The sequence below is a fragment of the Bos mutus genome, chromosome 16, assembly GCF_027580195.1.
Source record: "Bos mutus isolate GX-2022 chromosome 16, NWIPB_WYAK_1.1, whole genome shotgun sequence".
Lineage (NCBI taxonomy): Eukaryota > Metazoa > Chordata > Mammalia > Artiodactyla > Bovidae > Bos > Bos mutus.
In genome coordinates this window covers 53,517,232-53,531,988 of record NC_091632.1, presented here as the reverse complement: position 1 = coordinate 53,531,988, position 14,757 = coordinate 53,517,232, and the positions used below count along the sequence as shown (strand labels likewise).

General features: G+C 37.5%; 1 protein-coding gene across 1 annotated transcript in view; it reads right to left on the bottom strand.

Annotated features, from left to right (window-relative positions):
- The window catches only part of CATSPERE (catsper channel auxiliary subunit epsilon), a 160,491-nt gene that overhangs the window by 7,991 nt on the left and 137,743 nt on the right, over nucleotides 1–14,757 (bottom strand). The window contains exons 20-21 of the mRNA XM_070384408.1: nucleotides 9,159–9,316; nucleotides 767–820 (exon numbers count right to left, since the gene is read on the bottom strand). Of these exons, the coding sequence (XP_070240509.1) occupies nucleotides 767–820; nucleotides 9,159–9,316 (212 nt within the window). The remainder of the gene's footprint in view (nucleotides 1–766; nucleotides 821–9,158; nucleotides 9,317–14,757) is intronic.

Here is a 14,757-nt window from a genome sequence, read left to right as displayed (position 1 = left end):
CCCTTCTGTTGGTGGATACTTGCATGGACAAATGTTCTTAATATTCATCTAAATCAAACGTATAGACCTAATGAGAAAGAGAAGTTGCTGCGAAAAGGCTATACATGTTTCCCAAAGTTACTTATTATTAGAAACAGGCATGACTTATCTCATTTGCAGATTATTCATACCATTAACCTCCCATTAAGGAGGTTAAGGAGTCAGTAATATTTAAAATAGGGCCATAAGTAGTTTAATTGTTTATGGTCCACTCTTGTTTAATGTTTTCCAAAACAAAAAACAAAAACATAAGACAAACAGAATCATCTGCAGTTCCAACTTTTGTGTTAAGACTTTTTCCTCTGCTCTCAAAGGAAACTAAAGCTGAGTCCAGGGAAATGCTTTTCCTACCTGCTTCCTGTGTGCATGGCAATGATGACTGGTGGTCAAAGGCTGACCCAGAGCCAGCAGGGGCACAGCCACTGCCTCCTTCCTGTCCCCACTGCTGCAATCTACCGTGTACCCTTAGGTGGAGTTGAAAGTCACTTTTGATTGGGAAGACAATGGCTGTTGAGGACGATGAACACAAGGGGACCTGAGGTGCAGTAACAATTCTCAGGAATTCCTTTCTGCTGTATCCTTGGTATAATAAATACATACAACCTTTAGGATGTCACATATAGGACAGAAGTATAAAGGTCCCAGGAAAAGAGGGGAGAGCTGTGTTTCCTTTTCTGTATCTTTTACAACTTCCCGAATTAAAGCCTAATTAGGCACCAGTCATTACCTGGGAATCACTCCAAAGGTCTCTATTGCAAATATAGTGGTTAGGTTACAGAAACTGCAGTAAAGAAAAATATTAAAGATTAGATTAAATACAATATATAAAAGACTCTGGCCCATCTCTTTGGTTACCAAATCATGTATAATCTTAGTTAAGGTGTCATTTTCTTTTTTATTTTTTGTTTCAAGATAGTAATTTTATTACTACCAAAAGAAATTTTAATCAAACTGAGTATTGCCTTCCATTGTACAGAGAAAAAGCTCCACTGTAATGAATGGGAATTATGAATGAAATATATTTTAATGTATACTCCTTTCTTTGTTCTGTTGAAAATTTTACTGCAAAATCACAGTGGGTAAACTGATGTGGAAGAATTGCTAAGCATTTTGTTCCCTTCAGTGGACAACTTCACTAATTTCATTAGCTTTATTTTATTTTTTTGCGTTTTTTAAAATTGAAGTACAGTATAGTTGATTTACAAGGTTGTGTTAATTTCAAGTGTAAAGCAAAGTGATTCAATTATACATTTATCTATTTTTTTCAGATTATTTTCCCTTATAGGTTATTATAAAATATTGAGTATAGTTCCCTCTGCTAAACGATAGATCCTTGTTGTCTATCTATATTGTACACAGTAGTCTTTATATGCTAACCCAACCTTCTAATTTATCCCTCCCATCTTTTTCCCCTTTGGTAACCATAAATTTGCTTTCTATGTCTGTGAGTCTATTTCTGTTTTGTGAATAAATTCATTTTTGTCTTTTTTTAGATTCCACATATAAGTGATATTATACGATATTTGTCTCTGTCTTGCTTATTTCACTTAGTATGGTAATCTCTGGGTCCATCCGTGTTGCTGCAAATGGCATTATTTCCTTCATTTTTGTGGCTGAGTAATATTCCACTGTGTGTTTGTGTGTGTGTATAAAACGTCTTCTTTATCCATTCATCTGCTGATAGACATTTAGGTTGCTTCTATGTCCTGGCTATTGTAAATAGTGATGCAGTGAACATTGAAGTGCATGTATCTTTTCAGATTATAGTTTCCTCCAGATATATGCCCAGGAGTGGGATCCCTTGATCATATGGTAGCTCTATATTTAGTTTTTTAAGAAACCTCCATACTGTTCTCCATAGTGGCTGTACCAATTTACATATCTACAACAGTGTAGGAGGGTTCCCTTTTCTCCACATCCTTTCTGTGAAAGTGAAAGGTGCTCAGTTGTGTCTGACTCTCTGTGAGCCCATGGACTATATATAGTCCATAGAATTCTCCAGGCCAGAATACTGGAGTGGGTAGCCATTCCCTTCTCCAAGGGATCTTCCCAACTCAGGAATCAAACCCAGGTCTCCCACATTGCAGACGGATTCTTGACCAGCTGAGCCACAAGGAAAGCCCTAGCATTTATTATCTGTAGACTTTTTGGTAATGGCCATTCTGATGGATGTGAGGTGATACTTCATTGTAGTTTTGATTTGCATTTCTATGATAATTAGCAATGTTGGGATATTTTTTCATGTGCCTTTTGGTCATCTCTGTGTGGAGAAATGTCTATTTAGATCTTTGGCCCATTTTTTTGATTGGGTTATTTATTTATTTATTTTTTTATATTGCGCTATATGAGCTGTTTGTATATTTTGGAAATTAATCACTCGTCAGTAGAATTGTTTGCAGATATTTTCTCCCAGTCCATAGGTTGTCTTTTCATTTTGTCTATGGTTTGTTTTGCTGTGCAAAAGCTTTTAAGTTTAATTAGGCCCTATTTGCTTAATTTTGTTTTTATTTTTATTACTCTAGGGGATGATCCCGGAGAAGGCAATGGCACCCCACTCCAGTACTCTTGCCTGGAAAATCCCATGGATGGAGGAGCCTGGAGGGTTACAGTCCATGGGGTTGCTGAGGGTCAGACACGACTGAGCGACTTCACTTTCGCTTTTCACTTTCATGCATTGGAGAAGGAAATGGCAACCCACTCCAGTGTTCTTGCCTGGAGAATCCCAGGGACGGGGGAGCCTGGTGGGCTGCCATCTATGGGGTTGCACAGAGTCGGACACGACTGAAGCAACTTAGCAGCAGCAGCAGCAGGGGATGATCCAAAAAGATATTGCTGTGATTTATGTCAGTGTTCTGCCTGTGTTTTCATCTGTGAGTTTTATAGTATCCAGTCTTACATTTAGGCTTTTAATCCATTTTGAATTTAATTTTATATGTGGTATTAAAGAATGTCCTAATTTTATTCTTCTACATGTAGCAGTTCAGTTTTCCAAGTACCACTTATTGAAGAGACTGTCTTTTTTCCAATGTATATTTTTGCCACCTTTGTCATAGATTAATTGACCATAGATGTGTGGGTTTACCTCTGGGCTTTCTATCCTGTCCCATTGACCTATATTTCTATTTTTGTGCCAAACTGTTTTGATGACTGAAGCTTCATAGTGTAGTCTGAAGTCAAGGATCCTGATTCCTCCAGCTCCATTTTTCTTTCTTAGGATTACTTTGATTACTTGAGGTCTTTTGTGTTTTCATAGAAATTTTAAGATTTTTTTGGTTCTAGTTCTGTGAAAAATACAATTGGTAATTTGATAATGATTGTTTTGAATCTGTAGATTGCTTTGGGTAGTATAATCATTTTGGCAGTATTGATCCTTCCAATCCAAGAACATGGTATATCTTTCTATTTGTATCATCTTCAGTTTCCTTAATCAGCATCTTATAGTTTTCAGAGTACAAGTCTTTAGTCTCCTTAGGTTTATCCCTAGGTATTTTATCTCTCATAATTTAGCATATTTCTTGGAATGAGATAGTATATAACTAAATAAACATTAATATATGATTTCATCTATCTTCATGTGGGAGAAGAGAGAGGAAAAGAACTTAATTTTATTGAGTCCTTGCTATGTGCCCAGCAAAATTAGAGATTTTTACCCAGATACATCATTTAATCCTCAGAATAAAGATAGGTTTTACTGACTTACTTTACAGATAAATAAACTTAAAAAGACTGCTATTTGCTTAAGACTAGATAGTTACTAGTGGTAAAATTTGGACTCAAACCAAAGTAGACTCTCTAGCATAATGTTCTCAAGGTCCATTGATATTGTTTCAAGTGACAAGATATCCTTCTTTTTATGGCCAGATAATATTCCACTGTACATATACCACATTTTCTATAACAATTCATCCACCCTTGGACACTTACATTTGTTCCATATCTTGGCAATTGTAAATAATGCTGCAGTGAACATTTAGTTCAGTTAAGTTCAGTTGCTCAGTCATGTCCAACTCTTTGCAACCCCATGGACTGCAGCACTCCAGGCTTCCCTGTCCATCATCAACTCCTGGAGCTTGCTCAAACTCATGTCCATCAAGTCAGTGATGCCACCCAACCATTTCATCCTCTGTCATCCCCTTCTCCTCCTGCCTTCAACCTTTTCCAGCATTAGGGTCTTTTCCAATGAGTCAGTTTTTCACATCAGGTGGCCAAGGTATTGGAGCTTCAGCTTCAGCATCAGTACTTCCAATGAATATTCAGGACTGATTTCCTTTAAGATGGACTGGTTAGATCTCCTTGTAGTCCAAGGGACTCTCAAGAGTCTTCTCCAACACCACAGTTCAAAAGCATCAATTCTTCTGTGCTCAGCTTTCTTTATGGTCCAACTCTCACATCCATACATGACTACTGGAAAAACCATAGCTTTGACTAGACAGTAAAGTAATGTCTCTGGTTTTTAATATGCTGTCTAGGTTGGTCATAGCTTTTCTTCCAAGGAACAAACATCTTTTAATTTCATGGCTGTAGTCACCATTTGCAGTGATTTTGTAGCTCCCCAAAACAGTCTCTCAGTCTTTCCATTATTTCCCCATCTATTTGCCATGAAATGATGGGACCAAATGCCACGCTCTTAGTTTTCTGAATGTTGAGTTTTAAGCCAAATTTTTCACTCTCTTCTTTCATTTTTATCAAGAGGCTCTTTAGTTCCTCTTCACTTTCTGCCATAAGGGTGGTGTCATCTGCATATCTGAGGTTACTGATATTTCTCCCGGCAATCTTGATTCCAGCCTGTGCTTCTTCCAGCCCAATGTTTCTCATGATGTACTCTGCATATCAGTTAAATAAGCAGGGTGACAATGTACAGCCTTCAGGTACTCCTTTTCCTATTTGGAACCAGTCTGTTGTTTCATGTCCAGTTCTAACTGTTGCTTCTTGACCTGCATACAGTTTTCTCAGGAGGCAGGTCAGGTTGTCTGGTATTCCCATCTCTTTCAGAATTTTCCAGTTTGTTGTGATCTAAATAGTCAAATGCTTTGGCATAGTCAATGAAGCAGAAGTAGATGTTTTTCTGGAATTCTCTTGCTTTTTCTGTGATCCAATGGATGTTAAAAATTTGATCTCTGGTTCCTCTGCCTTTTCTAAATCCAGCTTGAACATCTGGAAGTTCACGGTTCATGTACTGTTGCAGCCTAGCTTGGAGAATTTTGAGTGTTACCTTGATAGTGTGTGAATGAGTGAAATTGTGTGGTAGTTTGAACATTCTTTGGCATTACTCTTCTTTGGAATTGAAATGAAAAGTGACATTTTCCATTCCTGTGGCCACTGCTGAGTTTTCCAAATTTGCTGGCATATTGATTGCAGCACTTTCACAGCATCGGTTTTTAGGATTTGAAATAGCTCAGCTGAAATTCCATCAACTCCACTAGCTTTGTTCGCAGTGAAAATGGGGGTGCATATATCTTTTCAAGTTGGTGTTTTTGTTTACTTTAGATAGTACAGAGGAATGGAATAGTTGACTCATATGGTAGGTTCTATTTAATATTTTCAGAAACCTCCATAACTGTTTTCCATAATGGCTACATAAATTTACATTCCCACCTACAGTGCACAAGGGTTTCCTTTTCTTTACATGCTTATCAACATTTACCTCTTATCTTTTTGGTAACAGTCATTCCAACAGGTATGAGGTGATATCTCACTGTGGTTTTGATTTGTATTTCTCTGATAATTAGTCATATTGAAGACCCTTTCATGTACTTGTTGGCCATCTGTATGTCTTCTTGGCAAAAATGTATAATTAGTTCCATTTTAAAATTGGATTTTTTTTCTTTTTGATATTGAGTTGTATGAGTTCTTTATATATTTTTATATTAACCCCTTATCAGATATATAATTTGCAAATATTTTCTCTCATACTGTAGGTTGCCTTTTAATTTTATTGTGGGTTTCCTTTGCTGGGCAGAAGCTTTTTAGTTTGAGGTAGTTTCACTTATTTTTGATTTTGTTGGTGTCAGATAAAAAAATACTGCAAAGACTCACATATAGGAGCTTACCATCTATATTTATTTCTAGGAGTTTTATGGTTTTAGGGCTTACGTTGAAGTCTGTATTCCATTTGCAGTTAATTTTTGTGTATGGTGTTAGATAGTGGTCTAATATCATTCTTTCACAGGTCTAATTTTCCCAACACGGTTTTTGAAGAGATTGTCCTTTCCCCCACTGTATATTCTTGGCTACTTTGTCATAAATTAAGTGCCTGAATATGTGTGAGTTTATTTCTGGAGACTTCTGTTTTATCCCATTGATTCATGTGTCTTTTTATATGTATATCATACTGTTTTGATTATTGCTTTGCAATATAGTTTGAAATCAGGGAGTAAGATGCTTCCAGCTTTGTTGTTCTTTCTCAAGACTGCTTTGGCTTTGGGGGATCTTTTGCAGTTGCATACAAATTTTAGGATAGTTTGTTCTATTTCTGTGAAAAACATCATTGGAATTTTGATAGGGGTTGCTTTGAATCTGTAGATTGGTTGGGTAATATGGAACTTTTTCTTCCTCTTCTTTTTTTCTTTTTTTTGAAGAGCTTTCCACTCAGCTTCTTTTCTCATACCCTCAGTTCCTTTACTGTGGGTATCTCTTAAAAGCTCTTTTCTTCTAGTATGTCAGTTAACTTATTTACTGTGGAAGATGCCCACATTTATATTTTCAAAACTCTTGACCATCAGCTATTCTCTCCAACTCTAGTCCTAAAGCATCTGTCTATCAATGTGGGAGACCTGGGTTTGATCCCTGCATCAGGAAGATTCCCTGGAGAAGGAAATGGCAACCCACTCCAGTACTCTTGCCTAGAAAATCCCATGGACGGAGGAGCCTGGTGCAGGCTACTGTCCATGGGGTCGCAAAGAGTCGGACATGACTGAGCAATTTCACTTCACTTCACTTCAGGACATCTTCACTCAGATATTTCATTGTCCTCTCACATGCAAAGTCAGAACTCTTATCTCATTATTTCCTGCAAAGCAAAACCACCTCATCATCTACTGTGGTAAAAAAAAATACCATAATTTTTAATCACCTAGTCTAGAAAACTTGAAACCATATAAATTCCTTCTTTTCCTTCATTTGGCACATTAGATCAATATAATATCTCTTTCCTGATAACTATTTATTAGACTTTTTCCTTTCCATTCTTACTGGCAACACAGCTTCCTTTGATCCTTGTCTTGTTAATTCCATTTCTCTCATTTATCTATAATTTGTTTTCTGTTCTTAGGATTCTTTCTTCACAGGCTAATTTTCCTAGAACTACTCTCTCATCACAATGCTCCTCTAGTAAAGATACTGAAGAGGCTCTCTAGGACATGGTTTGAGATTGACTTCAACATTATGAATTGCCTTGGATTAATTTGCATCCTTTGTTTTTTACCTTCCCCATGCAACGTATTGGGTTGGCCAAATGAACGAACTTTTTGGCCAACCCTAAATTTTCCACCTTTTTTCACGAGCCATATACAGTATGTTAATGTCCAGCTCAATTCCATCATTAGTGTGATTTCTTTCATTTGAAGGGTCTGTCTTAGTTCTCTGACAATATAAATTCTTAGTATTCCCTGTCCTCTGGGAAATTTTCTCCTGATGCTCAATATTTATTTTTCCCATCTCTGAATTATTTTTGTGCCTATCAATAATACAAGTGCTTATATTTGAAAAATATGTGTTTGCTCTGATTTAACCTCCTTTGGTCTTATGTGTACCCTCCGCTCTTCCTTCCCCAACCAGTTTAATTACAAGCATCGTGAAGGCTGAGATTATCCTTATGCTCTATTTTGCATCTATCGTAGCAATGAAACATAGTAAAGAACTCAGAATGTTAACTGTGAATAGATTATGTTGAACGTGAAATCCTATCTCTTACTGCCACAGAATGTTTAACATGACTGCTCCAAAATGAAAAAGCAAATATGACACGAATACTTCAGTGATATTGTGGGTTCAGGTTCAAACCACCACAATAAAGTAAACACTGCAATAAAGCGAGTCACACCAAGTTTTTGGTTTCCCAGTGCATATAAAAGTTACGTTTACACTATACCGTAGTCTATTAGGTGTGCAATAGCATTATGTCTAAAAAAAGAATGTACTTCCCTTAATTAAAAAATACTTTATTTCTCAAAAATGCTAACCGTCATCAGAGCCTTCAATAAATCATAATCTTTTTGTTGGTGGGGGGGTTTGAAATATTGCAAGAATTACTAAAATGTGACACAGAGACATGAAGTGAGCAAATGCTGTTGGACAAATGGCACCGATAAACCTCACTGACCAAGGGTTGCTACAAACCTTCAATGCAGCATCTTTGAAGTACAGTAAAGCAAAGCACAATAAAATGAGGTATGCCTGTAATTGGATAGCTGGGTGATAGCAAATTAAATCAAGAAAATAAAAATGTAATTTTTAGAAACTAACAGTGGAAACAGTGGCTGACTATTTTTCTGGGCTCCAAAATCACTGTGGATGGTGATTGTAGCCATGAAATTAAAAGATGCTTGCTCCTTGGAAGGAAAGTTATGACCAACCTAGATAGCATATTAAAAAGCAGAGACATTACTTTGCCCATAAAGGTCAGTCTAGTCAAGGCTATGGTTTTTCCAGTAGTCATGTATAGATGTGAGAGTTGGACTATAAAGAAAGCTGAGCACAGAAGAATTGATGCTTTTGAACTGTGGTGTTGGAGAATTCTCTTGAGAGTCCCTTGGACTGCAAGGAGATCCAACCAGTCCATCCTAAAGGAGATCAGTCCTGGGTGTTCCTTGGAGGGACTGATGTTGAAGCTGAAACTCCAATACTTTGGCCACCTGATGCGGAGAGCTGACTCATTTGAAAAGACTCTGATGCTGGGAAAGATTGAGGGAGGGAGGAGAAGGGGACGACAGAGGATGAGATGGTTGGATGGCATCACCAACACAATGGACATGGGTTTGGGTGGACTCCAGGAGCTGGTGATGGACAGGGAGGCCTGGCATGCTGCGGTTCATGGGGTCTCAAAGAGTCGGACACGACTGAGCGACTGAACTGAACTGAACTGAATGCTAAACCTATTATAATGGAACATTTATATTCACCTATAGTTTGGATCCAGGATCTTCACACGAAACACATACATTCCAGAATGGTCCAAGGGCCAAACCAAATGGTTATGGTTAGACTTGTTGATAATCTCATATGGTTGAGTTAAATCTCCTGGTTTTCCAATAGCATAAGAAAAACAATGCTTATAGTTCTGAATAGAAAACAAAAAACTTAAGGTCATTATTTGAATTTTATAAACAAAATTATATTCCAATATGTTTATTTTGGAAAATTATTTAAAGATATAATAATTATTCCCATCTTTTCTATCATTTTAGTGATGTATATTAATAGTATTTTTAGAGGCTATCTTGGGTTAAGTCTGATTAAAAGTGAAGCTTAGTGAAAGCAAATACTTTATTTGCAAATAATAATAAATTAGGTTGTTGAGAATCTGTAAGTATTTTATTTCCCTAAATCTAAAAAGTACAAAATCCTTCATGGATACTTAATTTAGGGACAGAGACAATTTTGATTATAAGGTATGGATTCAATAGTAGTTAAATTGATAGCTTTCTGTGAATGATGTCAGATTTGTGATCTCCAAAGAAGATTTAGCTTTGGGACCAGGGACCAGGTTTGATCACCCAAAGTTTTGTGTAGCAGAGTTTTACTAAAGTAAAAGGACTTCCCTGGTGGCTCAGATGGTTAAAGCATCTGTCTACAATGCGGGAGACCTGGGTTCGAGCCCTGGGTTGGGAGGATCCCCTGGAGAAGGAAATGGCAATCCACTCTAGTACTATTGCCTGGAAAATCCCATGGACAGAGGGGCCTGGTAGGCTATAGTCTAGGCCTCACAAGGAGTTGGATACGACTGAGCGATTTCACTTTTTTCACTAAAGTAAAAAAAGGGACAGAGAAAGCTTCTGACATAAACATTAGAAGGGGGACAGAAAGTGCCCCACTAGCTAGTGTTATGAAGGCCTTATATACTTTTACCAGACTCACTCCCATAACAATACATCTTAAATTAACAAGATTAGAACTAACAATAGAAAGGTCTTACCAGACTGACTCCCACAACATACATTTTAATATAACAAGATTAGTCAGAAGGTTCTTGTTAAGGAGAAACATGTCCTCAAACAGGATACATTATTATTATATAATCATTAATACAGAGCTTAAGGAAAAACATACCCTTGAGCAAGATGAGTTTTGTTGTGTTATTATTAGCTCTGGGCTTAAAAAAATAAGTGACTAAGACTAAGGAATGTAGGGAAAAAAAGTTTGTCCCTTTTCTCCTCCTAGAGAGCCCTGGACTCCTTCCTTGAGGGCCCTGTACTTCTTATCGACCTACCTAAGAATCAGCTCTCTCAAAATCTTCCCCTAGGAGTTTTATTTATGCCCATTTACCACTACTGTCTCTCTGTGGGTCTCAAGATACAAACTGGAAAGATTATTTGTTTATCTCTTGTTCCCCTTTTTAAAAGCATAGACACTATATTTTTTTAAAGTCACTTTATTAAAGCTATGCTTAGAAAATAAAATCCTAAAATAATACATGGTATTTCTTCTGGATACTTGTAGATCCTGTATGCTTTTACACCCTACTTAGAGTGTTGCTCATCTCTTTGTCATGCATTCTCACTGTGGCTGAATTCTTTCTATAGCTTTTGAATGAGTAACTCCCATTTGATTTATTCAAGTGGTAATTATTTCTTGGGCTTTTCTTCACATTATTCCTACATTTTGACAATTTTCAATATGCAGATATTGTGTACTTTAACTCTACTTGGTTTTGATGATAATCAGTAACAGTTCATATAGTTCCTGGCCTCATGAATTACTATTCATTTTTAGCCAAGGACTTCTTGGATTACTGTAGAGTCATGTCCAGAAACTCAGCTCACACCCTGAGTTATTAAGTATATAGCTAGCCATTCATGATCCACATTCTCCCTTTCCTTCTCAAACTCTAACATTAACTTGGAAGAACCTATGAAAATACCACCTTTGTTTGTGAGTCCTTCAGATTTTCTCTTGAGAAATTACAGTCTGTAAGCTACTTCCCAGGTTTTTGTACAAATGTCATTCATCCTTATAGAACCAGGACTATGCAGGAACTAGTGCAGCTCTAAGAACTGGAAGGCTATTTCATTTCAGGAATATGTTTCAGGAAGACAGTACCTCTGATTGCCATGTTGAATAAATAAGTCGTGACACTCTTTAGTCAGCATAGCCTTACTCACTAGGACATAACTAGTCTTTGCAGGTACCTGCCTTCTCTTATATTCAAACTCCAGACTGAATCCATCCTTTCAATGGTGAGATTTTTGTTTCTCATATGGTAGAATTGAACACTTAAGGCCTGGTGTGGGCACTTCAGAATTCTTTATAGAATGTAAGCCACTATTTCAATGTTTCTAGAATGTGGTCCCCAGATCAGCATCACTTGGGAACTTGTTAGAAATACAAATTTGGGGGCTTAGCCCCAGATCTGATGAATCAGAAACTTTGGAGGTAGGACCTGGAGATCTGTTTTAGCAAGTCCTCTAGGTGATTCTGATGTCGCCTCTACGTAATTCTAAAATTTGAGAAGTACTGCACTGTACTGGGGCTTCCCTGGTGGCTCAGTGGTAAAGAATCAGCCTGCCAATGCAGGAAACACCAGTCCAGTCCCTGGGTTGGGAAGATCCCTTGGAGAAGGAAATGGCAACCCACTGGGAAGTCCCATGGACAGAGGAGCCTGGTGGGCTACAGTCCATGGGGTTGCAAAAGAGTCAGACACGACTTAGCAACTAAATACCAACAGTACTGTATCATACTGATTGAGGTGAGCTACTTGAATGCTAGTTATCAGGTAGCTCGTTGCTTCCTAGGACTATGTTATTTTATCATATCTTATAACATTTGGGTGCCCTTTGTGAGATTTTGAGCCAGAGTATCACCTACATCTATCTTCAAACCCAGATTCTTGGATGTCCGTCAGTAAGAAGTTAGAAGGGTAAGTTTTGTTTTTAACTGATTCTATTACTAGTTTAATTCCTTTTGATTTTTAAATAGCTGAATAATAATACTCCTTATAATAGATAGGTGACCTATAATTAATTAATTGGCTTCACAAATATATACTGAGCACCTGTAATGGGTCAGATGCCAGTGAAAACAACAAACAAAATTCCCTTCCCTTATGGAGCCTACATCTTAGTTGGGGAGTCAGATAATGTATAAGACAAATAAGTAGACTATGTAATGTATCAGGGAGTTATAAATGCTAATGACATTTAAGAAAATAGGGGAGGGAGATAGGAACTGTCATGGGGTGATGTTTAAATTTTTCAGTGGGGTGGCCAGGGAAATCTTCACTGACTAATTGATTTTTAAGTAAAGACCTGAAGAAAGGTGTTAGCTAGTCATGATGGGGGTTGGAAGGGGATGCAATACAGCAAGTCCTGTTGGCTTTGTCATAACTCTAAGTGATATGAGAACCACTGCTTGGTTTTTGAGCAGAAGAGTGGCATGTTCTGATTTATGTTTTGGTAGCATCATGCTTGGTGCTATGTTGTGGATAGACTCATGGTGGGCAAGGCTGAAGCAGGGAGACCAGTTAGGATGCTGTGATTATATCCCAGATGGTTGGTGATTGTGGCTTGAAATAGGGTGGTGACCAAATCTGAATACATTTTGAAGAAAGAGCCAATAAGATTTACTGAAGGACCAAATGTGGACCATAAGATGACATGCAGAGGCTTTTATCCTGACCAAACTGGGAGGATGGGATTTCTATTAACTGAGGTAGGGAAGAATACTAGAGGAGTACGTTTGGAGGGTGGATATCAAAAGCTCAGTTTCTGACATGTTAAATTTGAAGCATTATCAGTTTTCTCTTTTGTTGGAATATTCCCATCGGTCAATATGTGGTTATGTCTCTCAACTATTAAAAGAAGAAAATTTTTTCTTCACCCACTGCTCTCCAGCTACTACACTATTTCTCTTCTTTACTACAAAACTCCTTTGCAGAGATGTCTGTTCTTGCTGCTTTGAACTCTTTTTTTCCCTTGCTAATTAAACCCACTTCAGTAAGGTTTTGTCTCTCATTATCCTACCAAAATTCATCCTGTCAAAGTTATCTCTATGTTACTGAAGTAAATAATCATTTTTTTCAGTCATCATCATAGTTGACCTATTTTAATAGTGAATTTAGCACAGTTCATCCCTCCCTACTTCTGCGGAGACATGATTAATAGGAAGTCCAGAACATCGTATTTGCCTGGATTTTCTCTTGCTTCTTGGATTATTCCTTTTTTACCTCCTTTTTGTGCATGTGTGCTAAGTTGCTTCTGTTGTGTCTGACTCTGTGCAACCCTATGCACTATAGCCAACCGGGCTCCTTTGTCCATGGGATTCTCCAGGCAAGAATACTGGAGTGGATTGCCATGCCCTTCTCCAGGGGATCTTCCCAACCCAAGAATGGAACCCATGTCTCTTATGTCTCCTGCACTGGCGGGTGGGTTCTTTACCACTAGCGCCACCTGGGATGCCCTTTACCTTCTTTGCCACTCCTCATGTACTCCATCTCTAAATATTGAAATGATCCAAGATTTAGTCCTTTTCTTTTTTTTAATCTATATCAGAGGTTCCTAACCTCATAGTGAGTGTGTATAAATATATAAATATAGATTTTAAAATATAAATAAAGTTGTGAAAGTGAAGTAGCTCTGTTGTGTCTGACTTTTTGCGACTCCATGGACTGTAGCCTACCAGGCTTCTCCATCCATGGGATTTTCCAGGCAAGAATACTGGAGTGGGTTGCCATTTCCTTCTCCAGATCTTCCCGACTCAGGGATTGAACCCAGGTCTCCCACATTGTAGGCAGACTCTTTACCATCTGAGCCACCAGGGAAGTCCAAATAAATAAAAATTTTATCTTATTTTATTTTTATATGGACCCCTTTGGCAATCTGGTGAAGCCTATGAACTACTGTGGGCCCCTCTCACAATAATGTTTTTAAAAGCATAATGTAACACAGGTTGCATTACAAGGGAAACTAGTTATAAGGAATTATAGCTGTCAAAATATTAAAAACAAACAAAATATTAAAAACAATAGGGCAAAACTAATACAATTGTGTAAAGTTTAAAAATAAAATTAAAAAAAAACAATAGGGCAACATATTTCATGTTTTAAAATATGTGCTTCTCTATATAAAATTAGATAAAAGGGTCTTGCACCAGATTTTAATAACTACCATAATTTTCTTGGTGGAGTAGGAAGCAAGTTCATTATGTAAGAATGAGGATGGGGAAAGAGTTGCTGGAGATTTAAAGAGAGAGGAGAAAGCCTGCAATAGCTATTTGTGAGATGGGGAGAAGGAACAAGATGAAGAAATACAGTAATAGTTGCTGGGCAGTATTGTGGGACCATTTTAATCGTGAAAGTGAAGCAAGTCAGCAAGGGTTTTTCTCTGACCACAGTCAGGTGCTAAGGTGGATAGTTGAATTTAACCAGGGATGTGGTTAGCTATAGAAATGTAAAGAAGTGAGAGGGGAGCAAAGGAATTGAGGGTATATATTAATAGAGTGATATGATTATTGACTGTGGAATTTAAAATAAAAAGGGAAAAGAGAACTGGGGGTGTGGTGAGGGTG